Raw genomic sequence first — 26,741 nt, 5'->3', positions numbered from 1 at the left:
TGACCGCCGCTATAGAAAGTAATCACTTTCTATCGGAATTAAAGACAACTCCGGTACTAAAGGAATTCGACTGTTCCAACGGTCAATCATTAAACAATAGTTATTGTTTGGTGAACTTTTATCACAAGATTAACGTGATAATTAACAATTTGTACTCTGAATAAAATAAAAACGCAGAAATAAACTAAATCCATTATTAAAATTCATTTTATAGCATCTTATTATTTTATATTACTTCTTGATTATTCTTTTCCTGTTATTTTTAATTGTAGGTTTTTTATATATGCTAAATATTAATAAATTTACCTAATCAACCAGTTTGGGCATAGAAGGCGCGTGCGGTTAAAATTAATATATTTAGTTACGCTTGATTGTTGTGCCGGTAACAAAGATTCTATTTTATGGATAAGTATCATAAAAATGTAAACAATAATGAGATTCAGGTTTCGTAGTTAAATATGACGCGTGAAGACAAGATGAACGTATTAAGATATCAATAAATAAATTACATGTAAATAGGTCTGCTTCTTAAATTTAAGAGCTAACTCTTGTCAGTGGAGTTAAGTGTTTCATTCATCATCTTCATTCATCTCTTCCTCTATTCTCGCCTCTATTCAAAAGAGATGTAAATAGGTAATGTAATTATTAAGCATTACAAAATAATTACGATGCTTCACAAGTGCAAGGGTGTAAAGTTTCATTCCACCCGCTACATATCACCTTGCATTTCGCTCGATCTATTTGCACATGATTCACTCAACAATAAGTAGGTACGTGCGTAAGCGCATACAACTGTGGGCTATATGTAGGTTAGTATACTTGGCACACACTGATCAGTTTACTCGAAGACAAAATTTCTTGTGACACAGTTTTTAGCCGCTTATTATTTGTTTTTGTGAATTGATTTATTTGTTTATCGATACACCCAGAAAGGAAGGAATTACATGCTTTAGCATGTAATTCACGGTTCATATATCTTTTTCATGTAGAAGTAGTTTACTAACATTTTAAAAAGTAGGGAAAAATGTAGAATTTTCCACTGAATTGCACTGTTACAGTAACTTCATGGGAAAAGGAACAATATCAACCACTTCAACGAGGCCAACAGTTTAGTTTCGGAGAATTTCGCGCTTCCTATTCCTATTCAATCATGAATGAATTTCGTGATTGAACTGAAAGCGTTACTAATTGTATATCGGAAAAATATACTTGTATTGTGAAGATAATAAACAGAAAATATTTCGTGCAATGAAAGTGATAGTTAACGAGGCATAGTCAGTAACTGAAATTGATTTCAGAAAACATCGGAATAATATGAAATTACATTCAGTTGGCTTCTTCAAACCTACACGTGGTTCGAAGTACTTACTTAGTAACAAACCGTCTGAAGATTATAAAAGAAACATTTTTAACTAATATTTCTTTTGTTGTACCATAACCTCGTAACATTGTCTGGTAAGGCACGCCTGTATATTAAATTGTAATGTTATTTCAATTTAATTTCTTAATATCGGTATATTACCGGATAGGATTACCGGTGTAATTGGTAAAAAAAAACAGAGCTTGTAAAATGCATTGAATTAATTGTTTTAAAATATCATAGAAATGGCAATTTAAATGCTTACGTATTCGTTCAAAATATGATACGAATGGCAATAGATCACGTCGCATTAGTACATAACAATGAACGTCCGTCCAATGAGTGCTGTACCAATCGACCGAATGATTGGCCTTTTACATTCGTGTTAAGCAAACAACGCCACGCCAGTGAAGCGCACTTCCTAAATTGCACCCACTTCATTATGCATACCGAATCTGATCATGTCTTCTGTAGATCTAATATTTAATTTAATATTGTTAAGTAAATCCTTGTATTTAGGTAACTGTGTTAAAATCTGTAATCAAAAAACAGTCGCTTTGAAAATTCAAACGGTATGTAAGAAGAGGTTCTTTGCTGTAAAAGCTGAGTGGCCGAAATCTGGAATAAGTCCGGCATTGAACAATATTCGTACAATTTATGTTCAATGTTATTACGTACAATAAAGAATGTGTGTAAACGCATGGTCACTTATTACTAGTGTTTGGTTGTTACTCTAAAATAACAAAAAAAAAAAGATATGCCATTTTTCAATGGACGTCACTAGATAGAAAAATAAAAAATATTAAGGCGAATGACGCAACTTATCTATGAATAAGACCGAATATTGATCAAGTCAAGGTGCTTAGACAATTCGTATTGAATTTCATGAGCCTCGAAAGAATACGAACGACCTTATTGTACGCTTGAAAGGTTTCTTAATTACTGGCCGAGCGACATTGCAAAGCCAATGTCACGAGCAAGGCTAATCCCTGGCCATCACCTTTGGGCACGTGTGATCTTATACTAAACTTAGCACGTGGAAACCATACAGCTTAAGAAATTAATACAGTAACCCAAGTATGCAGGAATCGTGGCGAGTGGCATGATGTAGACTCTGCCGGCCCCTCCGGGAAAGAGGCGTGAGTTAAATAAATGTATCCGAAACGTAAGCTGTAATGAGCGGTGTTCGTCGCCACTGTGGTCTTATATCCCGAATTTATAGATAACATTTCATAATTACTAAATGAAATTAAATACAGATTGAGGAAAATATCGATATCTTTATTCTTCATTGCTGCCCTAGAATCTACCTATTATTTATTGAAAATTAATTCTTAGTCTTTTTTGTGGTTGGTAGGTTGGTAGATGCTATTCAAGACAAAGTTCTAGTTCACGATATAATATAAAATTCACTGCTTTAAACACAACTTTACTAGCCACGTATAAAAAAAACTGAAGAAAAAGAAATTGTTTGCTTGGCTAGCGGTAAATAGGTGTCTTTATGTTAATCATAATATGTTTATACTTTCTATGAATATTAATATAAATAGAGATGAGGAAACGGGTTGTTCGTGTATCTTAATTATTATTGTGGAGTATTTAAAAACTAATTAAGTTTTGCAAGGAAACACTAAGGATTAGGCTTAAATTCTAAGAAATAAAGTTTAGTTCCTACCGTGTGAAAATAATGCCTCTGTACCTACTTTGTAATATTTTACGCGTGGTCATAATATAACCTACTTATTGTCTTGGATTTGGCATTTGTTTTGTCCCTATTGTGTCCACTTAAGCCTCGGTTTATTCTTATGATCCAGGTGCGATGAAGATTTAATTGATATACTAACTGTGTAGTGTAGGTTTCTTGAAAATGTTTATCTTCACAAAAAAAAAATCAAACGAAATTCTGAAAAGAGACGTAATGAGATCGAAGAGAACTGAACCACGTCAGTGACATTCCAAATAGTCCGATTGTTGTATAGTTATTGTTCTGCATCCGATGTATTCAGTGCATGTATACCACTCATCCGTTCAAAGTTGCAAAACCGTGGTGAGTACTTGTAATTGTTATAGGTGCCATTTTAGGGAATCAGAACGTTTTCTAACTGATTACCTACATTATAAACTCCAAAAAAATAAACAATTTTTATGAGTTCCCTTGCCATTATGTTTGTTTGTCTGCAGTTAGACGTCTTAGACAAATGAGCATATTGTTTATAATCTGAAGCCTTGTGTTATTGTAGTGTTATTTTTATAATCAAAAACCTTGTGTGGCTCTTACCTTCGTTTGAATTTCATTCAGGCAAATCTGTTAGGATCAAGATTTTAGCTAAGCAATATTTTACGTTACCTATTTTGAGTTCTCAGCATACGTAATACGTTGAGTCATAACATAATCTCGTGTTTCTGTACACTTAATAAAAGAAAAATTATTGAGTGTACCAAAACACGAGATTATTCAGTTTTTACATACAACGATCAAACTTCGAGGGTATCAATTAAAGTATGATAAAAAACCCTGTCATAAGTATGAAAAAGAATGAAAAAATTTTATCATCATCATTATCAGCTAAATACACATTAAAATATTGGCAAAAAATGAATGCCCACATAAACCTACATTCTAATTAACTCATGGAGAATGTATGGATAGACTTTGATTAGAACTTAATGATCATAATGATTATGCAGATGAAGGAAATATTGCAGGATAGGATTAAAATTGGTTTTGAATAATTAAGTGATTTGTTATACTTAACACAAAACCGAAAAATTTACGTAAAAACTTTTGGACCTGAAAAATTTTCAACCAACAAATTGTATTAATATAATTGATATAGAATTGAAAAGTAAGTCAAGATTATCGTGAAAAAGGTAAAAAATTAAATAAACATTAAAATACAGAAGAAATAGATAATATAAACTGTACACGTAATTTCTAAAACATACATACGGCACCCCACCAGTGACAATAACCAATAGATTTAGGAGTGAAACTTACGTCTAGAATAAGAATAAGTACTTGTAAATATAAAAATATTTATTGCTATTTCCTCGTATGTCAACGTAACCGCGTTGATTGCTTCTGGTTGTCGGTATCACTTGCATCTCTCGTGTTACATCGAGGTACTAGCATGTAGTTATAACCACAATTATCATGTCAAATGTAATTTTAAGTCCCTTAGCGCGACATTTTGCGGCAGAGACATTTTGCGAAAGAGATATTTTGAACATGAGCGATGAGTTGATCGAGATGTGAGAAATGAGTTCGTCCCGCTTGCGTCCTCACCTCAGATCAATTTTCACCGAAGCGAAGCGGAGAGTTGGGGAAAGAACAAAACCTGAATAGTTATTTAAAACACATCATCTTATATATCTTGCCGTCGTCAGATCGTCTTTTCTTATTTCGCTTTGGTATAAAAGGCGCCTTACACGAAGCGACTCCCGTCGTTCCTACGCAACCAACACATACATGATCATGTCTTTGTGTCTTACGGGATAGACAAGGCAAAAAGTATGAAAAACACTTGAAGGCCACGTAAATGAAACTAAATAATGAAGAGGCTTTGAGATTCTAATTGCAAAAGGTGCTAGCCCATCGCCAAAAAAAGAATAGCCATAGTGTACACACCTGATCTATTTTTGATTGAAAATTAAAAATTACCTACGATTTACTTGTGTAATGAACTGTCAAACTCATTTCAGAAGTTGAGATGGATGTTACTTTGTCAAAGGTATTGTTGAGATTAGAAAAGTATTTATGTTACACATTGCACTTACATTAATTATAGTACAGAATGTCAGCTAACAATCGCTTATAGACATATTAAATAACATGGTGAATTGCATAATTGTCATGATGATATAATACAATAGGACAATAACATTAACTATCTTTTATATTTGTGTGGGAACTCATAAATATGTGTTTGTTAGGTTTATCTCCTGAGATAACGTATATGTTGTATGGTTACTATTGGTTAACTTGTAACCAATGATATTTGTTTTTTTGGTTGTATCAAAATGACCTACATACAAATATCGCGTCTTTCACTCTTACAGGGTAGAGTAGGTAGGTAGGTAGACAGAGTAAGAATTATAATTCTTTTGTATTTCTCTAATTGTATTTCTGGTGCAAACAGTGCAACATGCAAAAGAAAAAAAAAGGACCAAGACATTTTACCATCGGATAGATAAGACATTTAGACGTTCAAGAGCAAAATAGGCCTATAAATAGGCAAATAAGTACCTATATACTTTATTTGGGTAAAGTTTCTGGGAAGCGAAAGTCGAAAAAAAGAGTAATACCTACTTTACAAATACGATGAGGTTTTCGTGACTGAGGACGAATATAATGACGTATGTAACCTTGCTCTGCTGATCAATATCCCCGTTAATTACTCAGACAATTCCGTTGATGCTTTGTGCAAACAGCTTCCAAATTGATCTTTTAATACGTTCTCATGAATAGAATTGTCAAGAGCTTTTATCGTTTATAGAATTGTATACTTTCCTAACTAAGATTTAAATAGTCCTTACAAACTTTGAGTAACGGCTACGTTTCATATTTTCAACTCTAATGATAGAAATAAGAAGTTAGTATTATTATACAGAATGTCTATCATTATGACGGCCCCTAATTGAATTTATGGATAACTTTTGCAAAAAGTTTAAAGTATATTTAATGGAAGGCTTGTCAATTATCCAAAATTGAAGGTATCTGGTATCGTGGCACTACTTGGTTTACTAAAGGAAGTTTTTTACTTTTCTACTTTTTTCAGTGATACAATATAAAAACAAAAACAATGTTTTTTTTTTCCTTTTCTATTAAAGCCTGTTTTGCTTGTTACACACACACACACACATTACAATACGAATATTTTGTTTGGACAAGGTAATGGCTTGATTGACGTGCTCCAATGAGAACGCCGAAATGAAAGCAGATCATTACGCATGTGTAACAGTCACGTGGGAACCGACATTACCCTTAATTCGGGGAAAAAGTCGCACGCTTAAGTCTCATCGTAGACTCACCGGCTTATAGTTAAGTACCTCCTATTTTAAAAGAAATTTCCACATTAAATTGAAATCATGATTCGTGTTTATAATATTTGCTTGATGCTAAAGTAATTGTGGTTTGAATATAGAAATCAGAATAATAAGTAATTCAGATTTCTGTCCATTTAAATATTAAAAATTAAATGAATCTAGGTGTAATAATGTGCACTTACAATAAGTTTTGCTACATACTATGGGTATACATATGTACATATATATATGGATGTATGGATTTGAGGTAGAAATTATTTAACTTTTGACCGGAACATAGCTCCCGCGAGAAGTTCAGCCTACGTTTTCATAACCTTGTTATTGTATATTAGAGAAATCGATTTCATTAAAAGAATCATCTATTGATAAAATGACCAGCCCTTACAATGGTAACAACCATTATTGTACACAAGACAAAACAATAAAGCACAAAAATATGTTATTTTTTTCAATATTTTTATGCAACTCCTAACTGAAGCGATAAATGAAAATACATATAGTACCTTACTTATGTTACGCTGATATAAGCTGCATTACTGTAAACATTGATTCAAATCTGTTCAATAGTTTTTGCGTGAATTAACAAATGCTTAGGTATGCGCCTTAGTATAAGTAGATTGTAGTGAGATTAATCCAAATATATGTATTATACCCATGACACGAAAGCTCACTGTAAATAGAAAACTCATCTCTTAATTGCAGTCACATCGTTGAGTTTCAAGTAGACCGTGGTGGTGGACCGTAGACAAAGGCGGTTTTTGTCCCAATCTTGACAAAGATTTGAACGGCCCGTTTTATCTATAGTGAAACTGCAATAACGGGGTCGATATCATGCAATACAGGCGCATCGGCCATCCGCTCTGATTGACAACTGCCGTGAAGTATCGATGGCGGAACACTTTCCGACCGAGACCAATGTTCGAATTAATAACAGAGAGGTATGAAACAAATTGAATCGTTTTCCGTTGGCACTGCTGTACAGCGGCGTTATAGAATGATGAGAGAGTGTAGAAAATAATGCTTCAAGGAATGTTGATCGATGCTACTTAAATGTCATTGAGATACATATTGTTACAATTTTTTTCCGGTTGGTACTCGTATAAATGTAAGTAGAAATTACCGTAGATATTTATAACTCATTTATATTTATATGTGGTCGCTTAAGATCTTACCCCCATAAACAAATGCATTTTAAACAAATAAAGACTCAGTTTACAAAAATCTAAATAATTTATCACCTACTATTATTGCCCTTATGCATCTTGTCACAATTGTAATATTCTATATTTACTTTATTTTGTGGCTGAGCAGTGTCGCCATTAGACAATTAGATGCGGAAGAGTCGCTACGGAGCGTCCCTAATGCATTGTTCACTTGAACAAATTGTCATTTTTGGGTAAATAAATGTAGGAAAGTGTGTTGTGTATTTGGATTGCACGGTGTAATTTCATGACGTCGCGAGACAGTTTTCACCAAAAAAAGTGCTCACGAAAGAACGTTTAGAAGAAAGTTTTGCTATGAACACGATATTTTCTCTATAAAAGCATGAATGTATAATATAATAATAGGCAGAATGAAACTTACCTATCTTATGATCTTTAATGATTTATGTCTGGATGATAAATTCAATGGCAATAATCGTCTTTATATTGTACAGTAACCACCTTCAGTTTACAACGTTGCTAAGCATATTGCACCGACATTCTTGCATAAAAACCTCAGGATAAAAAGTGCTGTGATCAATGTCACTGCGCTGTTTATTTCACAATGTTCCAGAATAAAAAGGCATAAGACATATAAGTAAATTATATGGTAAGTGTTGCAAATCACACCGTTCAATATCCGGGTCAGCTAAGACAGTAAGCGATGCAAAACCGTGGGTGTTCTATAGGAAATCATGTGAAAACCGCCTCACAATCGTGCAAAATGCACCGACTCCCACGTATGGAGGTGGCGTGTTGCAAAAACAAGATGAGCGGTGGATCGGAACGTGCGAGTTTAGTGATCCAAGCCTCACATGCAAAAGTATTTACTCTTGCTATAGATTTTAATTTTACAATTTTGAGCCAAAATATAATTGTGAACCCTCATAATGATTTACTACACCTAGCATTTAGTGTCTTAATATCGAATGTGTTTAAACTAAATTTAATTTAAACAATTTCGTAAATACTTATTTCATAGTACCTAATTTAAATTTTGCTTGACACAGGAATAAAGTGATTGGAGTTTGACTTTGTTATGATTATCATCTTTGTATCTATTTGAGGCATTGTCATTACCATGGATTAATTCAAAGATTATTTCGTTAGCATATTTGAGTGTTAATTAGGTAAACTGAATGTGTTTCTCTTTGCTGTTTAACATTTCTGGTTAAATTTATCGATCTTAGTATACAGTATTCTTGGAGCATCGTAACATACTGGGCCTACCTACTTCATCACTACAAGCCTTAAAAGCAACTCTTTATAGAAGAAAGAAAAAAGAAAGAAAACAACGGCGGTCCCTTGGTTTTTTAACAAAATTTCACCAGAAATGTAAAACAGCAAAGAGAAACACGGTCATATTACCCAAATAACACTAAAATTTGTTAAAGAAAAAAATCTTTGAATTAATCCATGGTAACGACTGTTTGCTCTGTGTCATGTTAACATAGGATTAGTGAAACGAGAGTGAAACCTTATTAGAGGTGATAAGAACTTAAGGATTATTACTTTTTATGTTTACAAGAGGAATGTTATTATTGTGCCGTAATGTAACTGATGCTTATCAGTGTTCGTTGTTTATGAAAACGCCATTGTATTCATGAATTCAAGGTTACATAGTTTCATTTTTATATTTAGGTATTTCATGGAACACTTAATGACTGGTAGGTAACCTCTGCAGTAATGAGTAGTCTACACGATTAGTAGCTTTACATGTTTGACCAAATTATTTAATTTTTTATAGTTTGAAAATGAAAACTTATTTTGTTTTTCATTATAGACATATATTTAATATATGTACATATGTACAAACATTATTCCCCGTGCTAGTCCCGCTCGCGGCCTCACTTTAGATATATATTCCGCTTGTTGCTAAGGACAAGACAGTCTTGTAGGGGAACCTTGGCCACATTGTATCATGGATACAAGTTTCCTATTCTCCTCACTATGCTTTCCCTTACCTTAAAAACTTAGCCTTTAGCCTTTTTTTTGCACGTAGCACGTAACCTTAGCCGCTAGCAGTATTTTCAAGATTGTTGTCGCTGTCTACCCCGCGAGGGATAAAGACGTGACTATATTTATGTTAATTTATAGAAAAAAGCAGTTTGATAATGGTTTTTTGCTAAGATAATATATATGTACAATCTTCAAAACAATTATAACACTATGTACCTAATAAGTTCTCCCCATACATACACGTGAACTGTGAAAATAACCATCTTACTCTTTGAAACACAAATTGCGCATATACATAAATTTCCTCAGAAAAATGGTTGCAGTGATCTACATTCTTTGTCATTATATACCTACAAATTTAACACATTGTGTTGATCAGTTAATTGTATACAATATTCGGCCTTAAAGTAGTGTTTGAAATGAACCGTTTTGCCTCGGTGGATGCACTTGGATGCAGCATCTAACGGCAATCACCTTTTTATACGAAATGTACGTGCATTGCAATCTGCAGACGGTGCAGTGCTTTTGTAATCATTGCTCAAGTCAAGGTCAAGAATTAGATCATTGTAGAATGCAACCATATATGTGGAAATATTATGCGATATTATCGCGATATGTTATCGGTATAAGTGCTTAAGTATAATATATGCCAAAATTATCAATAATTGGAAATTCATGAATAATATTTTCTAAAATATCACGTAAATAATAAAGCAACATCTTGAAAATAATTTAACGACTAGTTGTACTCAAACCCCAGTAGTTACAGTAGTCACATTATTTATTTTTCAACTATTTAAAATAACTATACAAATTGTGATAAATAAATAAGTTACAAGCAAATTAAAGTAATAGTTTGGTTTAAATTAAATTCAATCTTAACTACTTACCTTTAGCACAAATAGGTAAGTTTTAGCCAAAATACATTATCATCGCGTAAGACAATACCAGCTAAAAACTTACCCGCTAAAAAAGGATGTCGGGTGAAGTAGTATCCAAAGTCTCGTCTACAAGTCAGTTTCGATATTTCAGTTGGAAAAATCACACGCGCACCTTCGAAACGTCCAGTTAATATTGCTAGTTTATTTTGCCGGCATTTTTACAAGGTTGGAGCGCGAAACGAGCGCGCGGTTCGACGCTAAGGCACATGTGAAATCAGCTGTGTGGACGCCGCCCGCGGCCGCAACGGGACATGCCCCCACCCACGGAACTGCTGCGTCAGATACCGGAGAGATAACACTATCGCACTTGTTTATTTACGGATAAACTTGATAGTAACAACATAGTAAACGCGTACACGTGGGAAAAACGATGCTCACTTTTCAATCTCAAATTCTATTTTGAGTTTCAACACGCAATAGAGTGCGTGACTTAGTTGCGAAACTTTATGAGATTTCGGATCAAAAAAGAAAGGTTCATACGATAAGATATCTATCGTGTTACATAGATAGGAATCACGCATGATCACACGCAATCAAACGGCGCTGGATGGTGTGATTACTCGTAAATTGATTACCAAATGCAGTGAATGTCCTTATTAAAAATAACGAACCACTTTTTTTAAAGCGACAAGTACTTAGTACGATTTTTAAGTACTATCACATAAACTGCACACAGATAATTATGTGCGATATACTTTAAAACTATTTGTATTTGTTTCGGAAAATATCCAAAGATGATCGGAACTTTAATTGCATGTTGTTCCGGCTGTGTATAATAAAAAAATCATTTCAGATTTATAAATCTAACCATCATCAAAACCATTAATTTTTACTGTAAATTTCCACAGAATATATACTGTCCACATTCATCGAATATACCACAGAATAAAAAAAAAACTTTTCTAAAAATTTGATTACCAGTCTGTACACGACGCGTTGAAATTCTTTGTACCAAAATTCTGTCTCTCATAAGGTCTGATACTTGTAACAACACATAATATCAATTATATAAAATGAGATTTTATTTATGATCCGATTTTATAAACGGTTTCAATTAACTTTTTTTTTTGCATTTTATAATTAACTTGCCTCTGAATCTTAGTCATGCTATCAATCTCAATTACGCCGTAAAGGATAAAATTGATATTTAGATAGGTTAGGTTTAAGTTTAGAGCATGAAACTATCAAAATATTTAAACGGCTTTACTTAAATTGCCAATGCATTTTATTGTTTAAAAGGACAAACGAGAGTTTGTTCAGTTGATAACATCTGGTCGCCTTGATCTTTAATATTTTTGTGATCAACGCCTTTCGTTAGAATAGTCCGCTCCCTGTTTTATGTGGGGTAGTTCATGTAGGTACATATTTAGGCGCGCTTTTGAGAAACTATATTTATATAAAAGAGAAGAATCTATTCTATACTTAAGATTTTTACAATTTGCATGGAAAATTTAAAGCAAATGTGAAAAATAAATTATATGGATAGTTAAAAATTTTTACCGGGGAAAACAAGTAGAGGCAATGTAGGTGTAGTTACCAGCTTCTAAGTTTAACAACTGTGATCTAAATGATTACAATAGAAAACTTGAAGGGTCCGACAACGAAGTCGGCCACAGGCAATAATTTTATAGAAACCTTGCTATTGGCAAAACAGTACTTTACAGCAGCAATCAATAATTGCAAATAATACCGCCAAGAGAAATGCAGTTACTGTTATTATTTAGCGAAAAGCTTGTACATACCTAACTTTGTATATTTTAAATTAAATAAAAGAAGATACTTTTCATAGGGAATTCTAAACAAATACATTTAGAGGCATGTTACTCATAATAACCAGTATGGCTACATAATGCTGGAATCAGATGTAATCGAGATTTGAGGAACTGAGAGTAACTGATGGCTAGCCCATTGCCTACAAAGTCCGCCAATTGTGCTATACATTTGTATTTTGTACAATGAAGTTTAAATAAATAAAAATAATCCCAAGTTTATTATAACAGCCATTCCCTTATAAGAAACTTTTGATCGCGACTTCGTCCGCGTGTTGTGTTTTTTCGCAATGGAAGGTATGTTACTCTCCTATGTTCTTCCTCAGAGTCAACCCTTATATCTGTATCACATTGTATCAAAATTCAGTGGTTAAGGCGTGAAAGTGGAACAGATCTATAGATAGACATTTTGTATATATAAAATTAGTAGGGAAGTAGGAATAGGGTGGTCCTATTCTATATTGCCGGGAACCTGCTATTTATACGTTGTGTTTATAATAATATGTACTAAAATACTACTTTCTTAGTTTTCTACGAGCAATAACCTGCGATATCATTACCACGCATTAGTCTCGGTTTTGAACAGCTATTTATGGCCACAAAACAAATCGCCATCATTTGTCATTCCATGTCCACCCTAATCGCTGGAGGTTAGCGGCGACGCGGCATGAACGAATTTCTCTGGACTTGTAGTTTATATTTATGTTGCAAACTAGCTATTGTCAGCGACTTCGTTCGTTGTAAAAGTTCACTGAAAATGTTGGCTCCCTGTATTGCCCCTTAGAGGGGTGGGGGGAGTTCAAACGTAACACAACTGAAGAAACCGCATTGAAATCGAAGCAATAGTTTTTTGGGGTTTTGTGAGTATAAACAGACAGACAGAAAGACAAAAAGAAATTCTAATAATTACATTTTTGGCTTCTGCGGGTCTTATATAGATCCGCCATATCGATATTTTGTATTAATTCAAATACAGGCATCGGTCAGTTACAGTTACTATTTATTATATGGATAATGTAAGTGTGTGATTTGTAATGTATTATATTGTCAGGGGAATCCGTATCTCACGGGGTTTTTTTCGTATAAGTCTCGTAATACGAGTAGGTATGTATTTAAACTTCATACAGTTGTAGCATTTAGCTAGCCATCAAGCCAAACACGGTTTTCGAGTCTTGTGACTCTGTTGGAACAGACAGAGTTCATTGTGAATTAGCCTTGGGAATATTAGCATAGATAGGTAATTCGGTTTGACCAGAATTTAATAAGGTCTTGTATGTGTGTGTGTGTGTCTTAATGTAACGCCGGTGATAACTTTTAAACTACAAAAATAACTACGACGTTGTTGAAAAACATTGACTTTTATTCAGTGTCTTAGATGAAACCTAACAGCATTCATGGATACAGACGTGACTATATGTATATAGTTCTTTTATATAGGCTATGGGCGAGAAACCTGTCACTATTTGAATTTCCATTTTATCATAAAGCCAGACTAAACATTACTACCTATTCAGTTTTTTCGAGACGTTTGGTTCTGTTCTGCCTACCCCTGGAGGGATAAAGATGTGATATATGTATGAAAAATTGAGCTAATAGTGACTTCACAAAATTTTAACGACTAGCTTAAAACTAAGGTAGTATTAAGATGATGTAAACGCTACAACCGAATCTAATAGCTTGATAACTTCGAAGCCATCTGCTAATTGCAGGGGAAAGTTCTACCTCCAATAATCTTATTATGCACACTTTTTATTAATAGAATTTTGTATGGTCAATTACAATAGAAATTGTTATACAATAATTCCTTCAGAAGGAATTCTTCCTGATCCCAGTAGGATTACAAAGTAGTCCTATTAGTAGAACTACTGGGATTTTTTCTTCCTAATAAACTTACTTGTAAAATCCTGTAATGGAGAAGAAGCGCCCGCCAAAGGAACAGCCTTCTCAAGCGAACTGTAATAAAAGTTATTGTGTTGTGTTTTACAATCTTATACTAATTCAAATACTCTGCTCTCTTAATCTAAAATACGAGTGAATTGAGTTCTACAATTGTAAGTCGGAGTAAACTTTTAGCTTTACAATTGAAAGTGCGGTTTCCGGCAGAATATTTTCTCAATATCTTTCCGTAGGTGTAGGTATCCCAACATCAAAACAAATCCAAAATCCTGATAGGTTGCAACGATATATTGCAAAGGTTTTTAGATAGGGAAGTAAAGATTAGGGTAGTAATTTATATATATATTTCACATATATTTTCGATTACTGATATTTTCACTAATATTAACATACCTAAACACCTTACCAGGACCTGTTATGGCATTGTTACTCTTAGGTTTGTATTCCTACTGATGTAATGTCATTATACATTATTTTCCTTGTTCTTTTTTGCGTCCCTAAATTGGTCGTTACGCAAGGCAAGTAGTCGTAAGAAAAACTTAACCAAATTGTTTAGGTATACCAGATATTAGTAGCTGAGAATGCCTCGCACACCTAGTCGAATGAAATCTAGCAACAAAAAGCAAAAGAATAAATGGCGAGTCAATAAATATTATCAAACAATAAGTAACCAAGGTTATGATAATAAAATCAATTAATTTGATTTTGTTGACGAGTCGAGCCGGGGCTGTGGGAATGGAAATTGCAAGATGCGTGTCATTATTGACTATTGTTTACATCTGTTGTTGCTGCATGAAGGTTATCATGGAAAATACTTCAAGCTAGCTTTCAATCGGGTCTTTGAACCTGTAATGATTTCCAAAAATTATACCTTCACCAACGCATTATGACTATCTGTAGGTATACTGTACAGCTTTTCATTTATTGTGTTCGCTATTAAAATATCCTTTTTCCTAGTCAAAGTACCTACCATACTCATAAGTTTAGTTTACCTTTATCAGATAATAGATTTAATTACACCAAACAAATCAAAACACCACCTACAAAATAATATGTCTCATATTTAATTACACTTTGGAATATGAATAAACCTCTATTATCTTCAATGCCAGTACTTGAATATAACGTTTAATGATGCATGAGAGAAAAGCAGTAAATCCATTGAATGTTTAGCACAACCTGTCAACTGCATTGCTTCATCTCACCAGCGGACCGCGACAAATGCAATATCGCATAGGCAATTAGTCCGCGACATCATTTATCAGTCCTACTTTAGAATAGTGTTATTGAATTTTACGGTCTAGCAGTTCTGCATTGCTTTATATGATATTAGTATTTGCCGGCTTCTTTAGTCACGAGGAATTGAGAAGAAATGTTTGCATGGCCTACACCTAGCTCCATGTCCATATAAAATACTTTAAGATTTGTTAGGAGATAAAGCGTAAGAAGTAACCACCCAGGCGGAGAATCTAGGTAAAGCGCGGGTCCTAACTCCCGATTTGGAAATAGTCATACAAATTCACTTTCTCATTTATGTTTTGCAATATCTCACGCCTGATCCTACATACATACATAGGTATAATCTCGTCTAAATGCCTTGCGGGGTAGACAGAGACAACAGTCTCGTAAATACCAATGATACGTTCAGCTCTTGGCTTAATGATAGAATTTACTCACTCATTATTGGCGTTGATTTCATTAAACAATACTCGTATAAAGTTTGAAGTTAGTTTAATCATGTGTACAACGGGCAAGAAATTGTAAACTTCAATCAAGAGATGAACTGACTACCTTTACCGACTATCTCTGAGTCTTTACTTTCTCACAAGTAAGATAAAAAGACGTAATTTGTGTATGTATGTTATTTGTCAATTATCTACTTTAGATATAAACACAAAAACTTTCAATTTTTATATCATGGTTTCCTTCCGGTTTTAGGTGCAGGCAAGCGACAGCCTTTTAAGATCAAGTGGAAGTCGAAGAATGTCATATCGTGGTAACTAAAGTACTCGGGGTTTTGGTAGTACCAGCATTTGGCAGCGCATGGGCCTAGTCTCTGAAAAATAAAACAAAAATGTGGTTACTTTTCTTATAAAAAAAAAATAATGTAAATTTAATTTAAAATAAATCAGTAAGTACATACATATTACATATAATCACGTCTATAGCCCTTGCGGGGAAGACATGGCCAACAGTCTTAAAAAAAACTGATTGTTTGGCTTAATGATAAAATTGTAATTCAAATAGGAACAGGTTGCTAGCCTGTCGCGTAAAAGAAGAATCCCAAGTTTATAAGCCTATCCTTTAGTCGCCTTTTACGACATCCACAGGGAAAGAGCTGAAGTGGTCCTTTTCTTTTTCTATTGGTGCCGGGAACCAAACGACACGGTATCTGTAAATAGGTACTATAATTTTTCCTTTTTTTAAGCTGATGATTATTAAGCAAAATGTTGTCAATTTCCCTATATGGAATATATATTATATGCCTTGTTTTATACTTGTATGTGGAGCCATAAGAAGGGCTAATAAATAAATTCAGCTACATAACAAAAAAATTAAAACATGGCGAAATAGGTTATCATATCATTATATGATATAATAGGACAAGTTCTGAATAATTTTTTTAATTAAAAATTTAATTAAGCCGCTTCTTTTCTGCCTTGCCCAGGTCTACGGACAGAATATTACGATTCTTGAATTTCTAATTACTTACTGCTTCGCCTTCTGTAACTCTAAATACACCAGTTGGAATATTTGGAAGGGGTTCAAAACAGGTCATCGTGTCAAACTTTGGTAAGTTTGGACTAAACTTTCGGCTCTAAAAATAAATTAAGTTATTGTAGTACACAGTTCTTAAAGTTTAATTATTGCTCTTCTCTAGTGTCTGTCTGTGTGAATCCAGTGTTAATACTGTGAAATGAATGTAGTTGTTTAAGCGCCTAAACGAAAATTGGAAGCATGTCTCAATTTCATGTGTTTTGCTTATAACGTGCAGCAGATCCGATTACTGTACGCGGTAGTTTGTAAAAAATAACTTTATTGTGAACATCGTCTACCAAAAAATTATACGCTTTTCGAAGATTCTTGAGTTAGAACTCTAAACTAGTAGACTAAAGAAATATCACACTTGTGCTGGAACAGTAGTAAATAGCAACTTGTGCAAAGGCACTATTGCTATTAGCAAAAACGCAAAAAGACTTCTCGGAGTATCTACTCGAAGATTCAGACAAAGTGACAGGTTCAGACAGCCCATCGGTTTAAAGATAAATCTCAAGTTCTAGTGAGAAATGAAGCAGTTGATACACACTATTCTCCCTTTTATTTTTTACTTTTCTCAATTTTTTTCTTGGGCTCATTAACCCTGTAGATTTTTTGGTTTTTGAATAAATGAATGGATATTATAAAAAAGTTTAACTTACATCATACATATTGGAGCGCTCATTTTCACTTTTATTTCCAGTAGTCATAACTTTTTTTTGGTCTACCCAATAGCAGGGTATATCTAAAAGTTTTTTAGTAGAAACAGTCACAGCACGACCTGCCCTGATAGGAAGCATCTCTGCCTCCCCATAAATTTTTCATACCCGCCCTTTGAACCCCTTGAGACATGGAATATCATATCTCAAATGGCGGGTATTAAACACAGCTACTTAATCGTTCATGATGTAGTTAGATAATATTTCTATAGAATTTATTCATTTTACTTGCAATTTTTATAACATTTTACTACATTACGCATTTGTCAGATATTCATTATAGAGTTTAGTTCTGACTTTTCTGTTTTACAACAATAATCATTTTTTATTTGCCAAACAAATAAAGCATAGATTTCATAGATAGAACTCCCAAAAGCGTAGAGTATCTAACAATCATCTCAGAAGCTTCGGAGTTAATTAAGTAGATACACAGAGTTAAAAAAATGTATTTAAATAGATTAATAGGCGCGAAGGCGTGCGGGTTTTCTTTATGGACGCGAACTTAAAACTCGGGAACACTTGTCTATTTACAGATTCTACCATAATTTAAATTCAACAATAAACCAAGGTTTTCTAACCCACGTTATTTTCTATATATTTTGACATATAACAATTACGTTATTTACAAACATACATATGTACAAAAAATGTGGTTTCACCCTAAGTTAATTGGTTGTTTTCTTTCGAAATTGGTCTCAAATCTGCAAATACTGCGATAATATTTTTAAATTCTCGTCGAAGGATGTTAACCCGCACTAGTATACAAGTGATGGTTAAGTCCTTTTAAAGTGAAAATAAAACACAGATTTCCTGTTGTTAATATTTTTAACAAGAACTGTTTTCACAAATTAACACTATTTCATTGGATAGTACGAGGAATAAATCAAAAAGAAAATATCTACCATCATTACTTGTCAAATCTACTCGTTTGACTAATACACGGCACAAATAGTTTTAGGTCTTGAGATCAAACAGGTTTCCTTCCGGTTGGTATGCAACTGTTTCTAAATATGCGCATGATTAGATGCATATCATAGTAAGACATATGATGAAATGAAAAATATTCTGGATTTTTGTACACTCTGTATTTACCAGCGCCTGGTCCCAGTTCCTGAAATTATACACAAAAATCTCGTAAGAAGATGAACCAATACGTGTAGTTATCAACTTAATCCAGGTGTTCAAAATAAATAATGGTAGTTTAATAGTTCTGATTCTTTCCGAAAAAGGCAGATAACTTACTGGTTACTTATTTTTAGCTTACTTTACTGAAATAGCAATGTGGCCAAATTTTTTTTATCTCACCTCACCATCGGTACAGCGAAACACATCATTTGGTAAACACTCTAAACTTTCAAAAGGTGTTGGAACAAACTGATATCCAGGCAACGGGTGTCCATATTTACGGAGCTGGAACAAAAAGTATTTTGGGTCAGAACTGTTCTGTTCCAAAATATTGAAAACAAAGTACAATAATGCGTGTACGCGGTGTCTGGAAGAACCTGAGGCAGGAACTGTAACCAATGACATAGCCAATATATTTAAGTGTAGTACTTACTTGGTACATATTATTTTGTTCTTCATATTCATCATATTCTGGGCAACTTGGATACGGAAACCCACAATCGTAACTTTGATTTCGAACACTTTTATTCAGCAACTTGATATACGGAGTGTTGGTCAAAATTGACAGTTTGCACCTCAAAGCCATTTTATTATTTTGGGTTTTGTATAATTTTCATTTGCAGCACTATTGAAACTTTACGAAATTTTCCTGTTGTCAGATTTGGGATTAGTACACTAATTTATTTGTTATTTAGTGTTAGGTTTAGGTACGGTTTTTTGGATTATTACATTGTGATTGTTGAAGGATTGTTAAATTGTTGTTGGCCTCTAGTTCAAAGAGTATATAACCGCTACGTTCTAGCTGTCCGGCTTGATTTGTCCACCAATTTTTTTTTCACTATGGATGTAGACACCTTCTTTCTACAAATTTTCATCAAAACTTTTTAACGATTTCAGAACGATTCCAACCTTTATATCATACCTACAAATATACATTTATTATACATGCATGTTAAATTGTAAATATTATTCATTATTTGTGACTGGGTTCTGCCAGGCAGCATCACAAAGGCACATTTAAATTCGACATGGTACCTATCTATTAGCTGTAGTACTGTAGCGGGAGCGATGATTCGGCTCGACCGAAACCAAAGGGAAGATCTTCCACCAGGCTAGGTGTTATGCCTGGGGAACCACGGCTTCGACGATGTTGTGTCGGAGGTTGTATATATAATTGCTCCAATTCGTGAAATCTTGCTTGCGCGATTTAGGATTTTCGCTGTTTTTGTCTGATAGCGTCGCGTGAATTTATTTTTTATTCTTGCAACTTGAGGCGTATCGATTTCGTCACAATACGATAGAAGTACAGGTGTTAAATAATAGTAGGTACCTTTCTCTAGATAGGTAGGTAACTTATGAGACATTAACTGCCGGAAACTACATGGCTTAATAAAAAATTCATACTGGGTAGACAGAGCCATAAAGGCATATTAATCATGTAGGTACCCGTGCTTGTGGGGAGAATAAAGTCTCCGCCTGACTACATTTCCCGATTTCCCACTGGTCTGTCCCACTAGCATTGGATTTGTGTGGTTCCACATTGTCTAGACTTATAGAAACGTGAAGAAAGGAGTAAAATAAAAAGTACTGTAGTAAAAATAAAAAATATATAATATATATGTTATGTAATAAAAATATGATAGTATTTTGCACTTTTTCTTAATATTTCTGAAAATCAGCCTCTTGTAGAGACTAGCAAAGCTTCATGACTAGCATAGGCAGCCCCGCCGCCGGCCCACCGCTGGCTCCTGTCGACGTGCCGCCCGGGGTAGAACAACCTGCATAATAGCCTTGTGTTAACAATATGATTTAATATTCTGAACAATATTCTGGGGACAGCATTACTACTCCAGGTCGCCGCCCACTACGGCAAGTTTCGCCCTCAATCATGCCGCCGCTCATGTATTTATTGCGACCGGGCTGGATTCCAGGATGCGCCTCGAAACAATCTGCTTTACAAGGCAGGTCCCAAACGCACGGCGGCGGAGGCTTCCAATGAACACAACCTGGCCTGGTGCAAGGCTCTGCTTTGGTGACGGGCTTTTGCGATTTTCGTCCATGAACCCCACCGCGGCCCTCTTCTTTTACCACTTCTTTTTTATCGAAACTATCGAATATTTTTGCAAGTGTTGCCTCGTCAAAAGCATACATTGATAGCTGGTCACCAGGAGAGCTCGCGCTAGTAGAGCACGGGCACTTTTGAGTTTTCGCAGCTGGGGGTTGATTAACAGGAACGTTATCAGGGAGACAAATGCAAGCCCGAATCCCAGGGATTTTTGTTTGAACATGACTAGAAGGACACTTACAACATTTTCCTCCTTTATCTGCAGACACATCTGGCATAATGCCCTTCAGCTCACAAACGATAAATCTTTTTCCGCTTCCGGAACCAGAATCTGAAGACGCTCCGCCAGCACCGCCATCTTGAGCACGCATATGCGCTGCTAGAGGTGCCGGGTCTGCGAGGCCGCGCGCTCGCGCTAGCTGGCTCGGAGCACACAGCGGGTCTGGCAACACCAAGCATGCGGGTTCGCCACCGCACCCGGTTCGGCGACAGTCGTGTTGTAAGCCATTCCGCTTGATACAATGGCAACTATAGTACATAATTCCGCCTCGCAGTTCTCTGCTTTTAATACGTTTCAGCTGATTTTCCTTTTCGGCCTTTTTTTTTGAGCCGCCTTCCTCTGCTTCTGAAGCTCCAGCGGAGGGTCTTCCCTTCTGTAAAAAGAGAGTTTTCACGACATTTGCTTCGTAATGTGCCCAGTCCACCGTGAATAAGAAAAAGAGTTACCTAATTTCGAAAGCAGAGCATCAAGCACTACCATTGTGAAATGAGATCGAAGTCGCTGAATCGAGTGACGTAGGTCTTGCCAGGAGGTGGGCGTCGTACGCACGGCGGACAGGGCGGTGGACAAGGCTTCGGGCAGCACGGGCTCGCTCGACACAGGTACCGAACAGAGCCCTGCTGGAAGTACTGACAATCTTGTAGCCCATTCCGCTTGAATGCGGACCGCGGCAGGCACTGAAGCTAAATATTTATTTTATCGTGAATTTTCAGTTTATGACAAAAATAGAGTGAAACATTAAAAATTATTAAAGAATCTTACCGGTGGACCGCAGTCTTCATATTTGTAACACACCATAGGACCACAAGGAGAACACCTGGAAAACAAAAGTTAGGTATATTATAACCCCATCTATATTTACGAAAAAATAGTAATGATTCTATGGAAAACTATACTTACATGGTTAAGAATTGAGTGGCAGCGGTCCGATATTACATAAAATCAGAGGGAAGGAGAATTTTATCAAAATTTTATTTTATATATTTGTTTTAATTACATGGATTATAAAAAACAGTTACTTGTACAATTTAGAATTTTCTTAACTATTCAATTTTTATATAATTTTATAAATCAAAAATACATCTAAATACGATTAATCCAAAACTAGTTCTGTGTCAATTCGTTCATTTCGGGTGGCATTTTTTTTTTGCTTTCTTTATTTGAATTCAATGTATCGGATCAAAGAGGTTTATATTGAGCTATTCAATTGATATATCCTGACTTCATCTGGAATTTATTTACGCATTTTACATATTGCAGTGAGTGCTTCTGCGTGTGGATTTAAACGATGTCTTTGACAAGCAACATCAGCGGGTTGGCATTGCGGTGCGGGTAGAGATTCGCATAGGGGTGAATTCTGGCATCCAGTCCTCTTGCAATCATACTGCAGTCCATTTCGACGCAGACAGTGACAGTCGATGTAAAGAATTCCCCCTTTCAGCTCACGACTTTTCGTGGCGTGAACTTGAGGCTTGCAAACTGTCGTTTTTACCATTTTTTGTCTGGAATATAAACAAAACTTTTTCAAACTTATTTTTCGCATACCTTTCGTAGTAAACCATAACTATGCACTAACTTAATATCATTTCAAACTTCTAATGTTTTAAAAATTTATTAACGCTTAATTTGTACTAAATACGTAGAAATCTTTTGTTGTGACGAGTGAGTTCAAATTTAACAAATAACTTACCTTTTAATTCAGCTTTTTTTATAAAATTACACAAGAATTTTGAACGACCACATGGACGTGATCTTGTTTCTCAATTATCGAAACAAATAATTTTTTGAAGAACATTTCACCATGGCTATGAAATATTTTTTTCTTTTTTAATGACTGTAGCATCACATAGTTTCATTTAACTATAAATAGATAAGATTTTGAATAAATATGTGGATTTGTCCTATTTAAATGTATAACCTAAATATAATTGGAGATGTTCTGAATAAAACTTAGATCAAGAGTACTCTAAAGCAACAACCTTGCATCAAAAAATAAAAAAATGCGTTTGTAGCAAAAAAGAATGCAGGGATAGGGACAAGTGCTTCTATATCCGTGGGCTACTCCATCGGGAGAGAGGCATAAACATTTGCAATGCAAAATATGGGTATGCAAAACTGATTGCTTTTAAATTTATTATAAGTTTTGATAAAATAGTTTAGTATAATTTAATATAATCATTAAAAGTTAATTTGATTTTATGCAATTTCACGGAAGGCAAAATCCTATACCTGAGTGCAAACTTAAATGAAGCTTACATACATGCATACATATATATTCACGTCTATATCCCTTGCGGGGTAGACAGAGCCAACAGTCTTGAATAGACTGACAGGCCACATTGAGCTATTTGGCTTAATGATAGAACTGAGATTCAAAGAGTGACAGGTTGCTAACCCGTCGCCTAAAAGAAGAATCCCAAGTTTATAAGCCTATCTGTTAGTCGCCTTTTAGGACATCCATAATAAGCTGATACTACCATTTATTTATTTTATTTATCATTCATAATACCTACTACTATACAATATATACTACCTATATACGAACAAACTCACAATTGTTATTATAGCTCATATATTAATGCACTGGCAATTAAAACTGAAGTGATAAAGAAAAAACAAGATATTTTAAAGAATTTTCTTTATTCAAACGACTCCGAAGGTGATCTGTAGGAGACAATTGCTGGATAGAATAGTACAATCAAATCCTCTGAGTGAGAAACATAATTAAAAAGCTCCAAAAAAAATTCTATACTAAAATTCCCTAAAATCTAAAAAAATTGATTTTTAAAACAATTCTAGCTAGTACTAAGTACTCCTTCCTATTCAATATGTACGTATATTTCGCGTCCAGTCTCGCGGTTCAATAACGCTTCGGGTTTCCTCTGATTTGAGTTTATTATTTTCAGGTGTTGCGGAGGTTGTTGCGCCCCATCCTGCAGCTGCTGCTGCCCGACCATAACCATCTACACATGCTGCACCAAGATCTGCTAGTTTCGTGGTTGCCTCGGCCCGGACATGCCAACATGCCGTTGCTTGGTGCGGGCTGAGGCGCCCCGTGTCGGCTCTTCGTCGTAAACTAGTGCCGTGTTTGTGTAAAAATAAACTGCTAATTTAAGCGTACCCTGCCGTTTCATTTCTTGGGGTGGGGGTTGCTCAATTTGTTGGTAATTGGACCTACTGTTACCTGGCACGTTAGGTCGTAAAATTGTAAAGCAACGCATTAAGATTACGTCCCACTAAGGCTGCGTTTCCACCAGAGATGTGCGAGGATGCGTAGCGAAGGATGTTTGTAAAGAACCAATAGAATCTATTCATTTACCTCTCCTCGGTCAGCACAGCTCTTGTGGAAACGGCTCAGCGGAGTTAAGATTTTTGCGCATACAAAACAAGCGAGGAATGTGTACAAGGGATGTGTGTTGAGAAGGATGTGTTGCGAGGTTTGCGCATAGTGTACCAGCCAGTCTATAGAAAGCTAAAAGTGCGTGAGCGGCAGGCAGGCGTTCGCGTTACTCCGCTCCCACTATACTGCACCCCCATCGACACACTCCACAGCTTCGCAACGCATCCTCGCACCACACATAATGCACATTAATTTTCACAGCTCTGCTTAAGACATCTCGTACGACAATTTCCATCCATCGCACATCTCTGGCGGAAATGCGCCTTGGGTCTATGAACTATGGATCCTTGTTTGACCCTTGTTTTTGCCCTAAGGCGCTGGCTCCACGAGCGAGAGAATAGCAACGAGTCCGCCCTTTTATATCATGTGTCATGTGTCAGAATCGCGGGTGTACCTCACGGATTTAACTGTTTTAGATTAAAAACTTACCTGATGTGTACCTCAGTGTACCTATCCTAAAAATCTTGTGTACCTCTTAAGGGAAACAAAGCGCCGTTGGTGTACATATCCCATGTTGCCACGTCGTAAAAGTCCTGGACATTTCCATGTGAATTATAAAGAATGTCGAAGTCGCCTTAGGATTATCATGAAGACAAAATCCTTAAATGAAAAAATATACTATATAGGTACCAAAAAAATGTGCAAAGTATGAGCTTATCGCAGCAGTTATTTCTACGTGCATTGTTGTAGGGCGAGAACTTTACTGAGAAGGATCAGAGTGTGTAGGTATCCAAAGTTCTCGGCGAGTCGTCTCACGAGTGTGGAGCGCCATTACACGTAACCGTCGAGAGGTTTGATCCCTTAAAATCACAAATGTTATCAACCCCAGCCGTCAATACCTGTATAACCCTTGCACATATAACGTACTAGCGACCCGCCCCTTTGCACGGGTGCAAAGCTTATACCAAAACAGAATGTCTTTGTTTACTCGTTCACAGCATTTATTTTTTACATTTTTACTTAGACCTAGACCTAGAGAGAAGCGCGCGCTTCGTCGCGTTATTTATAGGAACGCGCTGCCGCGCCGCTGGTTGGCCGGTGCCGCCACAACCGCGGTGTCTTTACTTTTTAAAACCTATCTTTATGTGATTTGTGTCTCATCATGTTATTTCTCGTAAAAATTAAAGAATTAAAATTGATCATTGTGGGTTATCCCTAAGAGATAAACATATACCGTCGCAGACTTTTTTGTAGACCTTTTTAAGGTATACAATATTTAGTTCATTATTTTGATCTATCTCGTAGAGTTCAGCCAGCGTTTGCAATGTAAGCATATAAACATATAAACCTTCCTCCTGAATCACTCTATCTATTAAAAAAACCGCATCAAAATCTGTTGTGTAGTTTTAAAGATATAAGCAAGCATACATACATACATACATACGCGGGAAGCGGGAAGCGCCTTTGCTATATACTATGTAGTGATAATCAAAAACACAACTCCCCACTATTTATTCTAGATATAGATTTACTAACTCCCATAGGTATATGTAAGTATTTCTTTTTTAAGTTGCTCCCACAATCCTGTCTTATTTGTAAAACACTCCAACCTAAGTAGGCCACTGTTTGCCATTTTTTTTATGCAAAACGAAAACAGAATAGTTCATTTTTCCAAGGTAACACCTCTTTTCTTGTTATGCTTTGGAGTCTCTGACATTAAACTGTCATTAATTAAAATTAAACAAAAAGTCAGAACATACCAAAAAAGGGGTGAAAAAATTCAAATTTGTTGTTAAAAAAAAACATACATTTATAATTGATAAATATATTTTAGAATGTGCAGCCCTATTCAAAATTTACCCAGTTACAAAGAGCCTCTTCCATGTATACCCTGTTACTGTGTCCAGGTGAATATGTAGTTGACGCCTACTTCTTGACACAACTAGTTTGGTAGTTGGACCATGAAGAAAAACGGGGTGAGGAAGGATTGAGATCGTATTTCAATTATTTTGAAAATTTCAGGGCCCGAAATGCCTCCCATGCGGGATGGATCCGGTGACGCTCCGCCGGCCTCTGATCGTTGGCGATAGCACCTTCGACTACCGACCCACCAGTTGGCCTGGCATGCTCCTCAATAACCAGGATAAAAAAGTGCGGTACCAACTAATCAACTACGAGAGACCGGTTGGTGAAAATATTTTTTTATTTAAATCACTTTGTAATTTTTACTTTTGTTATTGTTACGTCTGGTTGAGTAGAGTGAGAGGAGGTACTGGGACCGG

General features: G+C 35.4%; 2 protein-coding genes and 1 long non-coding RNA gene across 5 annotated transcripts in view; 1 reads left to right on the top strand and 2 right to left on the bottom strand.

Annotated features, from left to right (window-relative positions):
- The window catches only part of LOC106135518 (myosin-IIIb), a 30,772-nt gene extending 19,835 nt beyond the window's left edge, over positions 1-10,937 (bottom strand). Inside the window, exon 1 of the mRNA XM_013335852.2 lies at positions 10,531-10,937. The gene's annotated coding sequence lies outside the window, so the exon portion shown is untranslated. The remainder of the gene's footprint in view (positions 1-10,530) is intronic.
- Positions 1-24,222, top strand: part of LOC132903278 (uncharacterized) — a 91,004-nt gene extending 66,782 nt beyond the window's left edge. For both annotated transcript variants that reach the window (XR_009657365.1, XR_009657363.1), the window contains exon 3: positions 24,026-24,222. This is a non-coding gene — a long non-coding RNA (uncharacterized LOC132903278). The remainder of the gene's footprint in view (positions 1-24,025) is intronic.
- On the bottom strand, positions 20,431-22,889 carry LOC106135455 (uncharacterized). Of its 2 annotated transcripts, XM_060951638.1 has the most exons (6): positions 22,810-22,889; positions 22,020-22,621; positions 21,882-21,936; positions 21,010-21,492; positions 20,598-20,970; positions 20,431-20,564 (listed from the first exon to the last, which is right to left on the bottom strand). In XM_060951638.1, coding segments are annotated over exons 2-6 (1,011 nt in total). In that variant the 5' UTR covers positions 22,022-22,621; positions 22,810-22,889; the 3' UTR covers positions 20,431-20,466. The 2 variants fall into 2 exon arrangements, 1 of the variants encoding a protein (XP_060807621.1); XR_009657393.1 differs by lacking the exons at positions 20,431-20,564; positions 20,598-20,970 and adding an exon at positions 21,566-21,802 and having other exon boundaries at positions 21,363-21,492.
- Positions 24,223-26,741: the final 2,519 nt, after the last annotated feature.

The sequence above is a fragment of the Amyelois transitella genome, chromosome 3 (assembly GCF_032362555.1).
Source record: "Amyelois transitella isolate CPQ chromosome 3, ilAmyTran1.1, whole genome shotgun sequence".
Taxonomy (NCBI): domain Eukaryota; kingdom Metazoa; phylum Arthropoda; class Insecta; order Lepidoptera; family Pyralidae; genus Amyelois; species Amyelois transitella.
The sequence above is the reverse complement of the archived record's forward strand: the minus strand, read 5'-3'. Positions and strand labels throughout refer to the sequence as shown.